The sequence below is a fragment of the Scylla paramamosain genome, chromosome 27, assembly GCF_035594125.1.
Source record: "Scylla paramamosain isolate STU-SP2022 chromosome 27, ASM3559412v1, whole genome shotgun sequence".
NCBI classification, from domain to species: domain Eukaryota; kingdom Metazoa; phylum Arthropoda; class Malacostraca; order Decapoda; family Portunidae; genus Scylla; species Scylla paramamosain.
The window spans coordinates 16,885,229-16,903,590 of record NC_087177.1 but is presented as its reverse complement, the minus strand read 5'-3'; the positions used below and the strand labels follow the sequence as shown (position 1 = coordinate 16,903,590).

Here is an 18,362-nt window from a genome sequence, read left to right as displayed (position 1 = left end):
CAAGTACTTAGGGATGTGGATGAGTCCTAGTGGGTGTGCAAAGGCAAAGAATGAAAAGATAAGTATGGTAAACCAGTGGGTAGGTCGATTGGGAAGCGCGGCAAGGATGAGAGCAAGTAAGTATGATGTGTTGAGAGAAGTGTGGAAGAGTGTGGCTGTGCCATGTATAATGTATGGTATGGATGTGATTGCATGGAATGAAAGTGAAATTGATAAGTTAGAAGTGGGCCAGAATAGAGTAGCAAGGATGGCACTGAGTGCACCGAGGTGCACAGCAGTTGAAGCCTTGAGAGGTGACATGGGATGGAGCACCTTCAGAGAAAGACTCACAAAAGCCACACTTAGGTACAAGATTAGGCTTGAGAGAATGGATGATGCAAGAATAGCAAGGAAGGTGTACCTGTGGAATGAAAATGGAAGCAAATGGAGGAAGAGATGCATGAGAATGACAGACAGGAATGGATTGTAAGTTGTGTGGGCGATAAGAATGGCTGGTAGGAATCAAAATGAGCGTGAATGGGTGGTAACAAGAGGAGGCAGAGTGGGAGCTGAATGGGATGTGAGAAAATGGAAGAATGAGATAGACAAAGAAGTGAAATGTGTGGGACTGAATGAATGGAAGAATGAAATGGAAAGAAAGAAGACCCTGGAATAGTACAAGGAGAAAGAGGCCCCGAGGTATGAAAGGTGGTATGATGGAAGCCTGGGCGGTGATCTTCTCTTCCGAGCGAAGGCACAGTGTATGGATGTGAATGCAAGGAGTTACATGTGGTCTGAGTCCCGCAGCAAAGTGTGCCAGATGTGTGACATGGGAGAGGATGAGACGGTGGAATATGTGGTGCTGGAGTGTGTGAAGTATGCCAGAGACAGGAATGAGATGATGCAAGTGATTCTGACTGAGTTAGGGCATGATAGGAATGAAAGAGTGGAGAAGACAGGAAAGGAATGGATGGTGTTGTTGCTGGGACTGTGTAGAGAGGCGAATGAAAGGATGATTGAAGCGGTGAAAGAGTTTCTGGAGAGAATGTGGGGTACTAGATGTATGAACAATTAGGATAGAGAATGCTGTTCGTTTCTCTTTTTTTTTTCCCCCTTCTACAGGAGTTGTTGATCCAAAGGCCTGGCTCAGGAGTGATCCTGTGCCACCTGTACCATCAAGATCAAGATCTTTCCCAACATGGAAATCAGCAGCTGGCAGGTTTGGTGGAACAAGACCAAGAGGCTTCTTTGGGAGAATGCCTTACAGGGGCTTCTCGTCCCGATTCCACCCTTACAGGCCCCGCAGGGGTGGCCTCACAAGGCAGTCCTTCTCCAGGCAGGACACTGAGCCAAAAACCGCCGGGGGCCAGGGAAACAATCCCTGGCAATAACTCAGGTAAATCACAAATTTGAAGCAGGTAGACTGCATAAGTTTGTGCATGAATGGCATAAGATCACGAGTGATCCATTTATTTTAGATATTGTTGCAAACTGTCATCTTGATATTGATGTAGCCAACATTGAACATTTATTTCATGATGAAATGGAATATGTGTTTTCCATTGAAGAACAAAGAATTTTATCTCAGGAAATTAACAAACTGCTCGAGCTTAAAGTAATCACAGAAACTCATAGACAACATGAGCAGATTCTATCCCCTATTTTTCTGAGGAAGAAAAAGAATGGTGAATATAGAATGGTTCTTAATTTAGAGAAGCTAAACAAGCATATTCCATATAAGCATTTTAAGGTGGAAAACTTTGAGCAGGCAATTAGGCTCATCAATCATAATGACTACATGGCCTCAGTTGATTTACGGCATGCTTACTACTCCGTAAAGATAGCAGATGAGCAATAAAAATATCTTTGTTTTAAATGGCAGGGGAAAATTTATCAGTTCACATGCCTTCCCAATGGTATTTCTGAGGGCCCACAGCTCTTTACTAATGAAACCCATCTTTGCTACGTTGAGAGAGAAGGGATACACTATCACCAGCTTTATTGATGACACTCTCATGTGCAGCCATTCATGGTTAGGTTGCAAGGAATGCACTCAAAGCACAATGCAGGTCTTAAGCAGAATGGGTTTCTGCATCAATGTAGAAAAGTCTGTGTTACAACCCACCAAAAGAATTGAATATTTGGGTAATATCATCAACTCAAAGACCATGACAGTTACACTACCGGAGCGCAGAATCCTTAGCCTTGTGAATAGTTGTCGACAATTACTGAACAAAAAGAAAGACAAAATCAGGGAAGTTGCTAGAGTAATTGGCATTTTGGTAGCTGCCATCCCAGCGGTTGAAATGGGTAAGTTACATTACAGAAAGTTGGAAAGGGCAAAAATTGCAGCTTTAGCTAAAGAAAGAGGCAACTTTGAGAAGTGGAGGGAAATCACAGATGAAATGAAAAAAGATTTGCATTGGTGGGTTAAGCATGTGGCAGGTGAAAACAGGAAAATTTTCAGGACAGGTACTGACATTGAGCTGTACACTGATGCTTCAAGCTTAGGTTGGGGCTGCTTCCTTAACCACCAAACGGCAAATGGCAGGTGGTTGCCAGCAGAAAAAGAATAACATATTAATGCACTGCAACTCAAAGCCATCCTTCTTTCCTTGAAATAATTTGAACAGCAAATTCAGGGGAAGAACGTTAAAATATTTTGTGACAATACCACAGCAGTGAGCTATGTTAATGAAATGGGTGGCATAAAATCGGAGATCTGTAATGATATCTGCATTGACATATGGGAATGGTGTGTAGAGCACAAAGCATGGATTATATGTTCTCATATACCAGGTAAAGCAAACATCTTGGCCGACACAGCATCTCGCAAATTTAATGACAAACATGAGTGGAAACTGGATGAAAACATTTTTGGGGATATTTGCAAAATTTTCAGACTCCGAAGCGTTGACTTATTTGCATCCAGGCTAAACAAACAGGTGAAACGGTTTCGTTCATGGAAACCAGACCCTGAAGCTGAACACTTTGATGCATTTTTCATAAACTGGGCACAGTTTGAGTTGATTTACATGTTCCCACCATTTTCCTTGATTGCCAGGTGTCTGCAGAAGGTTTGGGCAGAAAAGGCATGGTCATGCCACTATGGACATCCCGGCCTTGAATGGGCATGTTAGTCAGCATGCTCATCAGGGAACCTCGCCTCATAACGAGGAAGAAGAATGTGTTACGGCTGCCCCTGTCCTCAGAGGAACACCCCATCATGAAACACACGAGACTGATGGCCTGTTTGCTGTCAAGGAAAGAATGCGAAAGCGAGGAATTTCTGAAGCAGGTACAGACCTTATCATGGCATCCTGGAAACCAGGAACAGAAAAGCAATACAGACCACACATTAAAAGATGGACACAATTTTGTAGTCAATGGGAAGTTGATCCCTTTAATCCCAATGTAGAACAAATCATCAATTTCTTATCTGAAACTTTTCACAGAGGTGTCGGGTACGAGTGCATCAACACTGCAAGGGCAGCTCTCTCCTCACTAGGGATAGTGGCCGCAGGGCAGGTGACCATCCACTGGTCATCAGGTTGTTAAAGGGAGTATTCAATTTACGCCTAACTAAACAAAGGTATATTGAAACTTGGGATGTCAAGCCAGTTTTAGAAAAATTAAGGAGCATGAGCCCTTTATACTCTCTTTCCCTGAAAGATTTAACTTTGAAATTAGTAATGTTGCTGGCACTTACACAAGCAGTCAGAGTGCAAACTCTACATTTGTTACTTTTGAAGGATATCATCATAGGCAAGGATTTTATATGTATGTGGTTAGCAGGCAATATTAAACAGTGCAGACCATACTTCAATATTCAGTTTATCAAGGAAAAAGCAAATTGCTCATCAGTTTCATTAAACCACATAAAAATGCCTCTAAGATACAATTTCTCGGTGGATCAAGTCCGTCCTTCACCTGTCCAGTGTGGACACTACAAAATTTACTGCAGGTGTCCGCCCAGCTGCGGCATCAAAGGCCAAGGCAATGGCTGTTCCAGTGACCCACATCATGGCTAAGGCTGGCTGGGCTAGAGCGACAACATTTGCCAAATATTATGATAAAACCATAAACCAAGATACAGATCAATTCCAAGAAGCAGTATTAGCTTAGTTAGTGTTTAAGGCTCCATTAAGTAGTATTGGTGTCCTCAGTTAACAATTTTTCAATAAACATTAGATGTTACTCAAAACTTTAATTAACTGAATATTTTTAACATAAATATGGAAGAAATATGAATTATGACAATATTAAGGTACGACATCCACATGGCTTTAAAACCTCATGGGAAAGCGTACTTCAGCAGAAAAGTGATTTGCCAAAGTAAAATTGATGAACTACATGAGACTTACCGTAGGTCAGTTGAAATGTGCTTCTAATTTTACAAAGCAAATCACTTCTGCTGAAGGGAGCTTTCACATGCCCTCCACTTCTACCCATAATGGTATGAAGTGACGTGAAATGAATAACATTTACCACGGTATTGATAGAGCAAATTTTTATCATGTGGATTGTCGTACCCTTTAAAGTCTGCCAGCACGGGGTGACGTAGCGTATCTCATGTGAAAGCTCCCTTCAGCAGACGTGATTTGCTTCGTAAAATTAGAAGCACATTTCAACTGACCTACGGTAAGTCTCGTGTACTTCATCAATTTTATAGCATCTTCGTCCATCCATCCTTTTCATGAAAATGTACAAAAATAATTGGTGGGAATTTTATTTTTGGTTTAGTTTTGCACTTGAAAATGATGGTACCTCATTAATGGTAATACATTCAAGGTATATTATTCATTGTACTGGTATATCAGTTTCAGTTGTCTGGTGCTCACTGACCCAAACTTCACCACAGATGGTTTGGTAGTTTGGGTGTCATCTTATACCACCAATATCAGCTAAAACCATTAAATTCTGACTGAAATTTGGGGATCAACTTGTCTGAAACTTGTCTTATCAGCAATGCTGAAACAAGCCAAGTACATGATGATACAGTGAGCAGTGGATTACCCTCCTCTTTGTTTGTGGGCACTTGTTAGTATTTGTGTCACTTTGTCTGCATACTTGTTTGGTGTTAAATACTACTGTTTGCTGATGCTGCTCAGCCGCAGAAGATTTAAGTGAAATGCTGTGTAGTGGACTTTACTCTCTCCTCAGGCTCTGACAAAGCCTGCTGTCCAGGAGGCTGTAAACGACACTACTCAGCTAGTGGCTATAATACACTGTTGGACAGTGGATGGATTTTGTTCCTGTGGGAGGCAGTTCAACAAGGTTTTATACCTCAGCACTACATGTGTTATCATTTGTTATAATTGTCTTTTCCCTAGAAAACGGCAAGTGATTCTTACCCAGCTATTGGAATTCGTTGGTATAGTATTTCCTTGTCTGTGGGTGGGATAAACAGACTGGAGACATCAGTTGTGTAATTCACTACAGGAGGGCAGAAGGATCCTGTGGAAGTGAATTAGTCTCCGCACTATACTGCACAGCAAGTGGCAGTGCAAGTAAGCTGACCCACATAGTGGCAGTCAAGAATGGGAGCAGAACCTGATGTTATGACCATCTGTGAAAAAGGTGCAAGAGACCAGAAGGACCTTGTAACCCCACATTAGGCCCTGCACCAAGTCATGTAGCTGGTGACATGGGGAAAGGTAGCCTAGCTTGAGGCAGCTGTAAGAGGGGGTCTGAATATGTGGTCTTAGCAATATATATATATATATATATATATATATATATATATATATATATATATATATATATATATATATATATATATATATATATATATACACACACACACACACACACACACACACACAGTGGAACCTTGGTTGCCAAACATCTCCCTTTTCAAACAATTCGGTTTTCGAACAAAATTTTTAACTCTTAATTGCTTCAGTTGCCATACCATAATTCGGTTTTCAAACAAAGTTACTTGATTTCAAATACTACAAGCATAGCAAAACTTGCCATTTATTATCAATTTATAGTTTCTATAAATATTTCCTTCGTTTTTATATATTTGGAGGAGAAACACAGAAAGACAGTAATTCAGTCTTTGAAATAAGTTAAATGTTATTCCATTGAAGAAGTCGAAGAACCTTGATGTAAACAAACAAGGTTCAGTACTCAGGAGTAATCCCAAACTTCCTGTAGCTCTCTCTATGACCTACAACACCATCACTACTGTACAACTGCATTTTCCCAGTAGCTTCTCCCAGCAGCAAGAAGTCTAAATGTTAGATCACCTTAATTTTGACAGTGAGTGGGTTGCTTCTGTGTCACTCTGTAAGGCTTCCCTCACATGATCAGTAACAAAGAGAATGCCTGCATGGTTTAAACAATACCTTTTGATGAGTTCTGTGTCACTAAGTTCATTCAATATATCCTTTCTGGATTAAAAATTTCTAAGCTGGGAATGTAGTGGAGCAGCTATCTTAGCAGTGGAAGCATCGGTCATTACCTGCTAAGAAATGGTGGATGGATGTCTGAGAATGGATTAATCTATTTTAGATTGATTCCTATGGGGAAAATAGTTTTGGTCTTTGAACATTTCAGATTCTAAACAGGATTCAAGAAGAAATGAAGTTTATATATATATATATATATATATATACATATACATATATATATATATATATATATATATATATATATATATATATATATATATATATATATATATATATATATATATATATATATATATATATATATATATATATATATATATATATATATATATATATATATATATATATATATATATATATATATATATATATATATATATATATATATATATATATATATATATATATATATATATATATATATATATATATATATATATATATATATATATATATATATATATATATATATATATATATATATATATATATATATATATATCAGCAGATAACGGCGAATGAAATGCATGCAGAGTTGATTGTGGGTGTCAGTGCATTGGAAACAGTGCATTATATGCCAATTAGCACAGATGAGTTGATTGTGGCACGCTTCATTTTCCATAATGATGGCTGTGCAAGGGCTTCTGGACCGCAATTTGTCACTGAGTCTCTGTCGCCAATCCAATCTCTCTAAAATTTCTGATTTGGGCAGAGCAAACTTGGTATTGTTCAATGTCTCAAAAACTCAATTCCTCCATCTATCAACTCAACACAACCTTTCAGACAACTATCCCCCTCTTCTTCAATGACACTCAACTATCCCCCTCTTCTGCACTGAACATCCCTGGTCTGTCCTTTTCTTATAATCTAAACTGGAAACTTCACATGTCACATCTAACTAAAACAGCTTCTATGAAGTTAACATAAGAACATAAGAACATAAGAAATAAGGGAAGCTGCAAGAAGCAACCAGGCTTACACATGGCAGTCCATGTATGAAATATACCTACCTATTTCTATCTATCATCCCATCCATAAATCTGTCTAATCTTCTCTTAAAGCTCCCTAATGTTCTATCGCTAACAACATGATTACTGAGTCTGTTCCACTCATCTACCACTCTATTTGAGAACCAATTTCTTCCTATCTCCTTCCTAAACCTAAATTTTTCAAGCTTGAACCCATTATTTTGTGTTCTACCCTGGTTGCTGATCCTAAGAATTTTACTTACATCCCCCTTGTTATAACCCTTATACCACTTAAAGACTTCTATCAGGTCCCCCCTCAACCTACATCTCTCTAAAGAGCGTAAATTTAACAGCTTCAACCTCACCTCATGAGGAATACTCCTCATACCCTGTATCCTTTTAGTCATTCTTCTCTGTACTGATTCTAATAGACCTATATCTTTCCTGTAATGTGGGAACCAGAACTGCACAGCATAGTCTAGATGAGGTCTGACCAGTGCCAAGTATAACTTTGATATTACTTCTGGCCTTCTACTTTTAACACTCCTAAAAATGAATCCTAGTACCCTATTTGCCCTGTTTCTGGCCTCTATGCATTGTTTTCCTAGACAGAGTTCAGAGCTAACTATAACTCCTAAATTTTTCTTGTACCCTGTACCTACCAGAGTTACGTTGTTTAATGTGTACCTACTGTGTGGGTTTCCTCTACCTACGCTAAGTAAAGTTAGGCATTCCAAGACTTCTCTGCCAGTTTTTCTCACCCCCCCCCAAATGCTAACTCTGTACAGGGGCCTTATCTGTCCATGTATGGAGTATGCTTCACATGTCTGGGTGAGTTTCACTCATACAGCTCTTTTAGGCAGGGTGGAATCAAAAGCTTTTCGTCTCATCAACTCCTCTCCTCTGACTGACTGTCTTCAGCCTCTTTCTCACCGCTGCAGTGTTGCATCTCTAGCTATCTTCTACCTTTATTTTCATGCTAACTGCTCTTCTGATTTTGCTAATTGCATGCCTCCCCTTTTCCCATGGCCTCGCTACACAAGACTTTCTTCTTTCTCTCACCTCTATTTTGCCCACCTTTCTAATGCGAGAGTTAACCAGTATTCTCAATCATTCTTCCCTTTCTCTGGTAAACTCTGGAACTCCCTGCCTGTTTCTGTATTTCCACCTTCCTATGACTTGAACTCCTTAAAGATGGAGGTTTCAAGAAACTTACCCTTCAGTTTTTTACTACCACTTCGAACCCTGTTCAGAGACCGGCATCACAATGAGCTTTTTTTTTATTAGATTTTTGTTGCCCTTAGCCGGTGTCCCTCCTACATAAAAATAAAAGCTGAGCTATGCTTAGTAACAGTCATCTGACATCTGGTAGCCAGATGGTGAGTGTTTATATACATTTTCCAGTTGTAATTTTTGGAAACATTATCTGGCAGTTCACTTTTTTTTTCTATGTAGGAGTGGCACCAGCTGAGGGCAACAGATTTTATCAGAAAAGGAAATGAATGACTGAGAATACTGGTCAACTCTTACATAAGAGAAGTGGACTAAATAGGGGTAAGAGAAAGAAGACTTGTGCAGCTTCAGAATACTGGTTTACTCTTACATTAAAAAGTGGACAGAATAGGGGTAAAAGAAAGAAGCCATGTGCAGCAAGGCCACATGCATTTAGCAAGATCACAAGAAAAGTTTGTGTGAAAATATCAGAAGATAGCAAAAACATGCAACATTGCAGCAATGAGAGAAAAGCTGAAGACAGTCAGTTAGAGGAGAAGAGTTGATAAGATGAAAAGCTTTTGATTCTACCCTGTCTAAAAGAGCAGTATGAATGGAATCTGTCCATACATGGATGGATAAGGCCCTTGTACAGAGTTAGTAGCTGAGAAAAACTGGAGATGACTCAGAACACCTAACTTCATAAAAGCTGTTTTAGCTAAAGATAAGATGTGGAGTTTAGACTATAGGTAAAGGACACACTAATGATTTCAGTGTAGAAGGGGGGAGCAGGTGAGAGTCAATGAAGAAAAGGGGATAATTATCCGGGAGATTGTGTTGAGTTGACAGATGGAGGAACTGAGTTTTTGAGGCACTGAACAATATTAAGTTTGCTCTGCCTCAATCAACTTCAATGAGCTGTTTAATTCCTGAAAGGCTGGACATCTGCAAAAAGTGTGAGGAGGTATCATCAGTGTAGGAGTAGACAGGGCAAGAAATTAGGTTTAGAGCATCACTGATGAATACTAGGAAGAAAGTGGATGACAGAACAGAACCCTGAGAAACACCACTGTTAATAAACTTAGGAGAACAACTGTGACTGTCTACCACAGCAACAATAGAACAGTCAGAAAAGAAACTTAAGATGAAGTCACAGAGAGAAGAACAGATACTGTAGGAGAAAAGTTTGGAAATCAAAGCTTTGTGCCAGACTCCATCAAAAGCTTTTAACATGCCTAAGGCAAATGTGAAAATTTCACCAAAATCCCAAAAGACATAGTAAGGAAAGCCAGAAGATCACCAGTGAAGCAGCCACAACAGAACCCATACTGGCAATCGTTGTGAAGTGATAGATATTCATAAATTTTCCTGTTGAGGATAGATCCAAAAACTTTAGAGACGTAGGAAATTAAAGTAACGGAACGGTAGTTTGAGGAATCAAAGTGGTCATCTTTTTTTAGGAACAGCCTGAATGTAGGCAAGTTTCCAGCAAGAAGGAAAGGATGATGTTGGTAGACAGAGTTGGAAGAGTTTGACTAGGCAAGGTACAAGCATGGAGACAGTTTAGGGGAACAAAAGGAGGGACTGAGCCATTAGGTTCATAAGCCTTCAAAGGGTTAAGGCCAGCAAAGACATGGAAAACATCACTGCAAAAGGTCTCAAGAGGTAACATAAAGTAGTTGAAAGGTGGAAAAAAGGGAGGAACAAGCTGTGAATCATCCAAGGTAGAATTTTTACCAAAGGCTTCAACAAAAAGTTCAGCTTTAGAGATAGATGAGAAGGCAGTGGTGCCATCAGGTTGAAATAAAGGAGGGAAAGATGAAGAAGTGAAGTTATTGGAGATGTACCTAATTAGGCCAAAAATCACGACGGGAGACAGACCTTGAAAATTTCTGACATTTTCTATTGATGAAGGAGCTTTCATTATCTGGATTCCAGTTAGAAATATAAAGTGAATGAAATTCATGTGAAGCAAGGATCAAGTACCTTTTGTGGGCCACCACCCTATCATGTATAGCATGAGAACATGGTGAGGTAAGCCAAGTTTGGAAGGTTTAGGGAGAGAGAAAGAGTGATGGATGTACACTTCATACCAGAAAGCAGTAGTCATTCCAAGGAAAATCAGCATAATATCTCCTTAGGTCCCCAAAATTAGCAGAGGCAAAATGCCAGAGGCACCTCCTCTATGGGGAATCCTGAGGAGGGATTGGACAAGATACAGATTGTGATTGGAGGAGCACAACAGAGAAGATAGAGTGACAGCATAAGCAAGATTAGGTTAGGGAAAGATCAAGAATGTCAGGCATATCTTGAAGACAGACAGGAATACAAGTAGGATGTTGCACTACTTGCTCTAAGTTGTGGAGGATAGCAAAGTTAAAGGCTAGTTCACCAGGATGGTCACTAAAGGAATAGGAAAACCAAAGCTGGTGGCAAACATTGAAGTCTCCAAGAATGGAGATCTCCTTGAGAGGGAAAGGAGTCAGTATGTGCTCCACTTTGGAAATTAATTAGTCAAAGAATTTCTTACAGTCAGAAGAATTAGGTAAGAGGTATACAGTAGATATAAATTTAGTTTAAGACTGACTCTGTAGTGGTAGCCAGATTATAGAAAATTCAGAAGATTCAAGAGTGTGGGCATGAAAACAAATTAGGTCACTGCACAGAAAGATGCAACATCTAGCTTTAGGTTGAAAATGAGGAGAGAGAAAGTAAGAGGGAACAGATAAGTTATTGTCAGTTGCCTCAAACACTTACGCTTGAGTGTGGAAAAGAAAATGAGATTTTGTAGAGGAGAGGTGGTGTTCTACAGATTGAAAACTAGATCTAAAGCCATGAATGTTGCAGAAGTTAATGTAGAAAAACTCGGAGGTGTCAAGACAACTGGGAGTTTGACAAACTAGTGACTGGCACCAGGTGGCAGCACCAGATATGTCCCCTTCTCACACACAGGAGCAGTACCAAATATGCCTACAGTGTCATTCTATATTCATAAAGATGAAATGAGCATATATGTTCTACTTCCTATATCCTTCTAAGTAGTAACAGAGGTAAAATCAAACTGTATTCATAAACAAAAGTATTCAAGTTGATTTTCTAGTGAATTGGCATTTAGATTTATTTGGTCATCTCGAGATTTCCAAAACAGTACACCATTGATTGGAAGCCTATTAATGAAGACAACAGTAAAAATGAAGATAGCATGTCTGTGCTACTTAAAGCCCCAAATTACATAAACTTCCTAGTACATGGAAACAACAATTTTAATTGAAAACAGACAACTCGAGTGTCCAACCAAGAGTAATGCTGTATATCTAACGAAAGCAAACGCCTGACTGGCCCGCCTTAGTTGAAGTTAACGAACACATAGTTGGACAACCACTTAATTCATGCTACAGTTTCCATGCCACTACTCCATGAACCTGTGGCTTCCTTTATTCCTTTCCCATTACAACAGAGCAGTCCTGAGAGACGTTTGTTTTTGTGTTCACAATTACTTTGCCATGTCACTTGCTTCCTGAAAGAGGCGTTAAAATCCTCACAAAAATAACCATATCCATATATCACAATATTACTGAGTATGTTATGTCATACTATACAGTACAGTGTTATTTTTATCTTTTTATTGTCCAAATCAATAGATTTTAGACTTGTAATATGCTGTATTTAAAATACTGATAACAGTATTTTTATGAGTATGATAATCATGAAAAATATTTTTTTTACCAACTCTCAAAATTATCCATACAAGATATTTAAAAGTCGATGCAGAATGCTGAAAGAATCATAATAATTAATGTTCTATGCATCTGCATGCACATGGGATTTACAATAACAATATTTTAGCTCATGTCACTAGGGAAAATGCAGTAGCAACAACATCCGGCAGAATAGTTCCAATAATTCCCCATCAGGGTCAATACCAGAAGAGGAGCAGTCTGACCTCAGGTCTCTGAGCCCTGTGTAATAGTCACCATACTAAATTTTGAATTTTGACTGAAAGGTGTGTGTGTATCAGGTGCATGTAGAGTTGTGTGAAAAGAATTGTCTGTCTTTGTCTTTGTGTTGTGAGACACAAAGGGATATGTTAAGTGAGGTCACAGCTGGGTCATTGGAGAGTTCACAGCATCCTCTGATCCAGTATAAAACTGGTCCAGTGACTGAGCCCTCAGTGAGAGTAATTATTGTTTCAGCAAGTGTCTACCACATCCTCCTGTTTACTCATTGCAATGATGGAAATGTACCAACTACTTTGGCTTGCACTGTAAAAAAAAATCAAATTGATGTGAATCCCTATCACCATTCCTCAGCACTATGTTATTACTAATAACTGAAATTGTTTTCATTGTATTTCTTATTAATATCACATGATAAGAACATAGGCAACATAGGACAAGACAACATAGAGGAAGGAACATAAATTCTAAAAGGAAAATAAACAAAATATATATATGATAATTTCTATATCTTGCAAAATCAAGCACTGTTTTACCATCTAGGTCAATCATAATTTGAAATCCATGTTCTTACTTCTCTGACTAGGCAGTTGTTGGAGTTAAGATCCCTATGAATAATATCACAGTTATGCAGGTACGCCATGCCTGAGGCTATGTCTTTAGCGAAACTGATTCGCTGATCCCACGGTAAAGGTTCTTGGTCATGGATAATCTCCTTCAAAGTGCCACCACCAATGTACTCCGTGAGAAGATGCAGCTTTTTATCTTTGTACAACACCCCAATAAATCTTAGAACATTTTTGTGGCTCAGACTTCTCAAGACTGCCACCTGTGGAAGAAAGAAGGAGTGAGATTAGTAAATCTTGTCTTCTAACAAATAAATAAAAAAAAAATAATTCAATCTAATATTATCAAAATGATACTGCAGTTATTTAAGTAAGTTTCATGGAAAGACTCACTGCACAACAAAAATTCTATGTTTTCTTGTTACAGCTGTAACAAGCTTAGAATACTGTATCAGGGAACAAGTGTTTTCCCATAGATATCTCTTAGGTCATTTGAATCATGTGTTTTTAGCTACTTAGGATATAAAGGATGTGTGTCAACCCCCTTCATTCAGCAAGCCATCAGATCTGTTGATATTCCTGTGCACACTTGGACATGAATAGGGGATGAGAATTGTTTTTTAACTTTTGTATCTAAGAAACAACACATTGCAGAAAAAATTCACATGCATCACAACAAAAGAAGCCTAAACCTACAAGGCTGGCTTGTTAATATGTACAGCACAATGCCTATAGCTTGATTTATTTTTTTTACAGGGATACCATAACTCCGACTTGAATCTCCACCCATTTAAGTTGCAACAATATTCAGACTTGAATCTCTACACATTTAAGTTGCAACAATATTCAGACTTGAATCTCTACACATTTATGTTGCAACAATATTCGTCTTATTTTCATTGATCCATATCACACAGATCAGTAACCACCCTTATGACAGTCTCTATGATGTGAATTAATGAAAATAAAGATCACAGAATACAGTTGGAACATAAAAGAACTGGAGATTCAAGTATAACTACTGGTGGCAGTGATATACTACAAGAAGTAACAGCATGATGGCATTGCCAAAAACATGTAGCATTGAAGAGATCAATAGAGCCTTGTGAATGAATGAGAAGATAGAAGACAGGAAGGAGTGAGTTCTCTTCTATCCAAGACATAGCCCAGATATATATATATATATATATATATATATATATATATATATATATATATATATATATATATATATATATATATATATATATATATATATATATATATATATATATATACAGCGGAACCTTGGTTCTCAAACTTAATTCATTCCCGAATGTCGTTTGAAATCCAAAATGTTTGAAAACTTAACCTAATTCTCCCATAGGAATCAATGTAAAATGGATTAGTTCATTTCCAGACACCAGTCTACACAGTCTTAGCAGCTTATGACAGATGCTCCCACAGCTAACATGGCTACTGCTGCTTCACAACATCTCCATCTCACAAATTATTTATCCAAAAAGTATGTAATGAATGAATTTAGTGGCACATAACTCATCAAAAGATACTGTTTAGACCGATCTAGTGAGGGAAGCCTTACAGAGGGACACAGAGAGGAGCAACCAACTTACTGCCAAAATGAAGGTGATCATAACACTTAGACATCTTGGTGCTGGACAGAGCTACTGAAAAAATGCAGGTGTGCAGTAGTGATGGCATTGGGGGCCATCTAGAGCCACAGGATTCAGGATTACTCCTGAGCACTGAAAACTTTGTTTACATTGAGGCTTTTCAAAGGGATCACATTTACCTTATTTCAAAGACTGAATTACTATTTCCTCTGTGTCTCTCCTCCAAATATATAAAAACGATGTAGATATTTATAGAAACCATAAATTAGTAATAAACAGCAGCTTTTGGTATATCTTTTAATATTTGAAATCGAGTAACTTTGTTCGAACTATGGTACCACAGCCGAAGCAATAATGTGTTTAAAAATTTGTTCGAAAACTGAACTATTCAAAAAGGGAGGCGTTTGGTAACCAAGGTTCCACTGTATGTATGTGTGTGTGTATTTACCTAGTTGTATCTACCTAGTTGTACAGTACAGGGTCCGAGCCAAAGCTCAATTAGTCCTGTCTCCATACCCGAATTTGTCCAATTTCTCTTTAAACATGTGCACACTCTTTGCCGCAACCACCTCTTCTTTTAAGTTATTCCATATTTCAACCGTTCGATGCGGAAAGCAGTATTTCTTAATATCTCCCAAACAATGACTCTTCTTTAATTTCTTCATATGTCCCCTTGTACGTCTATCTCCTTCCTCCACTTTTACAACTAGGTCATCTCTGTCTATCTTCTCCATGCCATTTACTAATTTGAACATTGTTATCAGGTCTCCTCTTTCCCTTCTTTCTTGCAGTGTTGGTAATCCAATTTCTTCCAGTCTTTCCTCGTAACTTAGGTCTTCCAATTCAGGTATCATTTTCATAGCTGTTCTTTGTATTCTTTCCAATTTCCTTATATCTTTCTTCTTGTGTGGAGACCATACCACTGCTGCGTATTCCAGTTTGGGGCGTATCATGTGTGTTATGATTTTCTTCATCATTTCTTTGTCTAGGTAATTAAATGCCACCCTGATATTTGCTAGCAAATTATATGTAGAGCCAAATATTCCATTGATGTGTTTTCTGGTGAAAGCGTGTCTTGAATTATTACTCCCAAGTCTTTTTCTTCTTTGCTTTTTGGTATTGTGATTCCTTCCACCTTATACTCCCATGAAGGTCTCCTTTTACTTCTTCCCATCTCCATTACATGGCACTTCTTTATATTGAATTCTAATTTCCATCATTTACTCCATTCATAAATTCTATCAATATCCCTCTGTAGTTCCTCACAATCCTCTTGGTTCTTTATTACTTTCATCAATTTTGCATCATCTGCAAACATGTTAATGTAGCTATTTAAACCCACCGTCATATCATTTATATAGACCTGAAACATTATAGGTGCCAACACAGACCCTTGTGGTGCTCCGCCTGTTACTTCACACCAACTTGATTTATTATCTCTGATTACTGTACTCATTTCCCTACCTTGGAGATAATCCTTCATCCACTTAAGTATTTTTCCTTTTAGCCCTCCTCGATGTTCCAGTTTCCATATGAGACTTTTATGTGGAACTGTATCAAAAGCTTTTTTCAGATCTAAATAGACTGCATCAACCCAACCATCTCTCTCTTGTAGTTTATCTATTACTCTTGTATAAAAGCTCAGTAAGTTTGTTACGCAAGATCTCTCTTTCCTGAAACCGAATTGTTTTTCTGTTATTATATTTTCTTGTTCAAGATATTGCACCCATCTATTTTTAATGACTATTTCACAGAGTTTACTTACAATACTCATGAGTGAGACTGGTCTGTAATTCAGTGGTTCATTTTATTACCTCCTTTGTATAACGGTACTATATTTGCTCTCTTCCATTCCTTTGGTACTTTTCCCTCCTTCAAAGAACTGTTAATTATCTCCCATATTGGTTCTTCCAATTCCTCTCTACATTCTTTCAATATCCATCCATTTACTTCATCTGGTCCCATCGCCTTCCTAGTATCTAGCTCTTCCAGTAGTCTTTTAATTTTTTTCTTTCCACTTGTATGTTTGATATTCCTTTCTGTTGTTCCTCATCTCCCAGTGATGCAAAGACAGTTTCTCTTGTAAATACAGACTTAAAGCTTTTATTCAGTATCTCAGCCATCTCTTGTGTGGTTTCATAAATTTCTCCATTTTCCTTCAGCTTTGTAATAGTATCTCTATGCTTTATTTTTCCATTTACATATCTATAGAAAAGTTTGGGTTCTTCTTTACACTTTCAAACTACATCTCTTTCAAAATTTCTTTCTTCTTCTCTTCTTATTTTAACATAATCATTTCTAGCTGTCCTGTATTCTTCTCTATTTATCTCATTCCATTGTTTCCTCATTTTTTCCATGCCCTCTCCTTTTTCTTTTTTGCCTCTGCACACTTTGCATTAAACCACACTTTCTTATTTTCTTTTACCTTATATCTTGGCACATATCTTTCAACACCTTCTTTAAACTTGCTTAAAAACACTTCATATTTTTTCTGCACCTCCATACCTCTTAATAAATTATTCCAATCAAGCTCTCCGTAGAATTTCTTTAACCCTGTAAAGTCTGCCTTAGCATAATTTTTTCTCTCATTTTTATATTTCTCATTGAATTTTGGCACTTCTTCTTTGATCTCTATCTCCATCTTCACAAGATCACTTTTTCCCACTGGACACAAATATTCTATACTTGGTTCATTTTCTGGCTTTTTTGTAAAAACCAAGTCTAGTAGTGATGGTTCATCTTCCCCTCTGTACCTAGTATTTTCTTTCACCCATTGATCCATCGTGTTTACCATCATAGTCTGTAAAAATTCTTCACTCCATGTACTGGCAATCCCTGTCACCTCCATCTCCCACCAGTTTATCTCTTTGCTATTAAAATCTCCTACTAGTAACACCTTGTTTCTTATCTTTAGCATGTCATCTATACTTTTTATGAACTCGCTTTGCATGTGCTTATAATCATCAGTCACCCAAGTGTTGGTCTTTGGAGGCATGTATGCAACAATAATTTTTCTGCTTTCTTGTCCTTCGATCTTGATCTCCACACTCAATGTTTCTGACCTCCCTTCACCATATTCCACTGTTTCTATCAAGATGTTTTTTCTTACTAGAATCATCACTCCTCCTCCTCCCTTATTGTTTCTGTCTCTTCTCCATGTGTTATATCCTTCTTCTTCAAATTCAACATTAATCTCCCTTGTTAGTTTTGTTTCCGTAATGCATGCCACTTCTGGTTTCTTTTCATGTAAATAATCTCTTAGTTCCCTTAGGCTGGACACTAATCCATCTATGTTTGTATACATAACTTTAATTTTATTTATTGTGGACCCATTTCTTTTGTGTTCTCTCTTTGTTGTCTTACTTCTTGTCCCGCATTCTTTAACCACCATTTCCTCATTTTCATGTCTATCACTCTCCATATATACCTTTCTGCCTGTTCCTGTGTTCTCTCTTCGTTTTTTGTCTTGGCCTCCTCTTTTAACTCTTTCACCTTGTTTCTTTCCTCCTCATTCATTTCTCTTCTTATATATATATATATATATATATATATATCCTTCATACCCTCTATCTTTCTTAACAAACTCGTTCTTTTCAAGATGTATTCGACTGCCGCTTGGGTATTAAGTCTTATTTTCATGGGATGTTTC

General features: G+C 37.9%; 1 protein-coding gene across 4 annotated transcripts in view; it reads right to left on the bottom strand.

The window, feature by feature from the left end:
* The window catches only part of LOC135114293 (LIM domain kinase 1-like), a 267,522-nt gene that overhangs the window by 111,125 nt on the left and 138,035 nt on the right, over positions 1–18,362 (bottom strand). For all 4 annotated transcript variants that reach the window (XM_064030183.1, XM_064030184.1, XM_064030185.1 and 1 more), the window contains one exon: positions 13,109–13,363. In XM_064030183.1, coding sequence (XP_063886253.1) covers positions 13,109–13,363 — 255 coding nt within the window. The remainder of the gene's footprint in view (positions 1–13,108; positions 13,364–18,362) is intronic.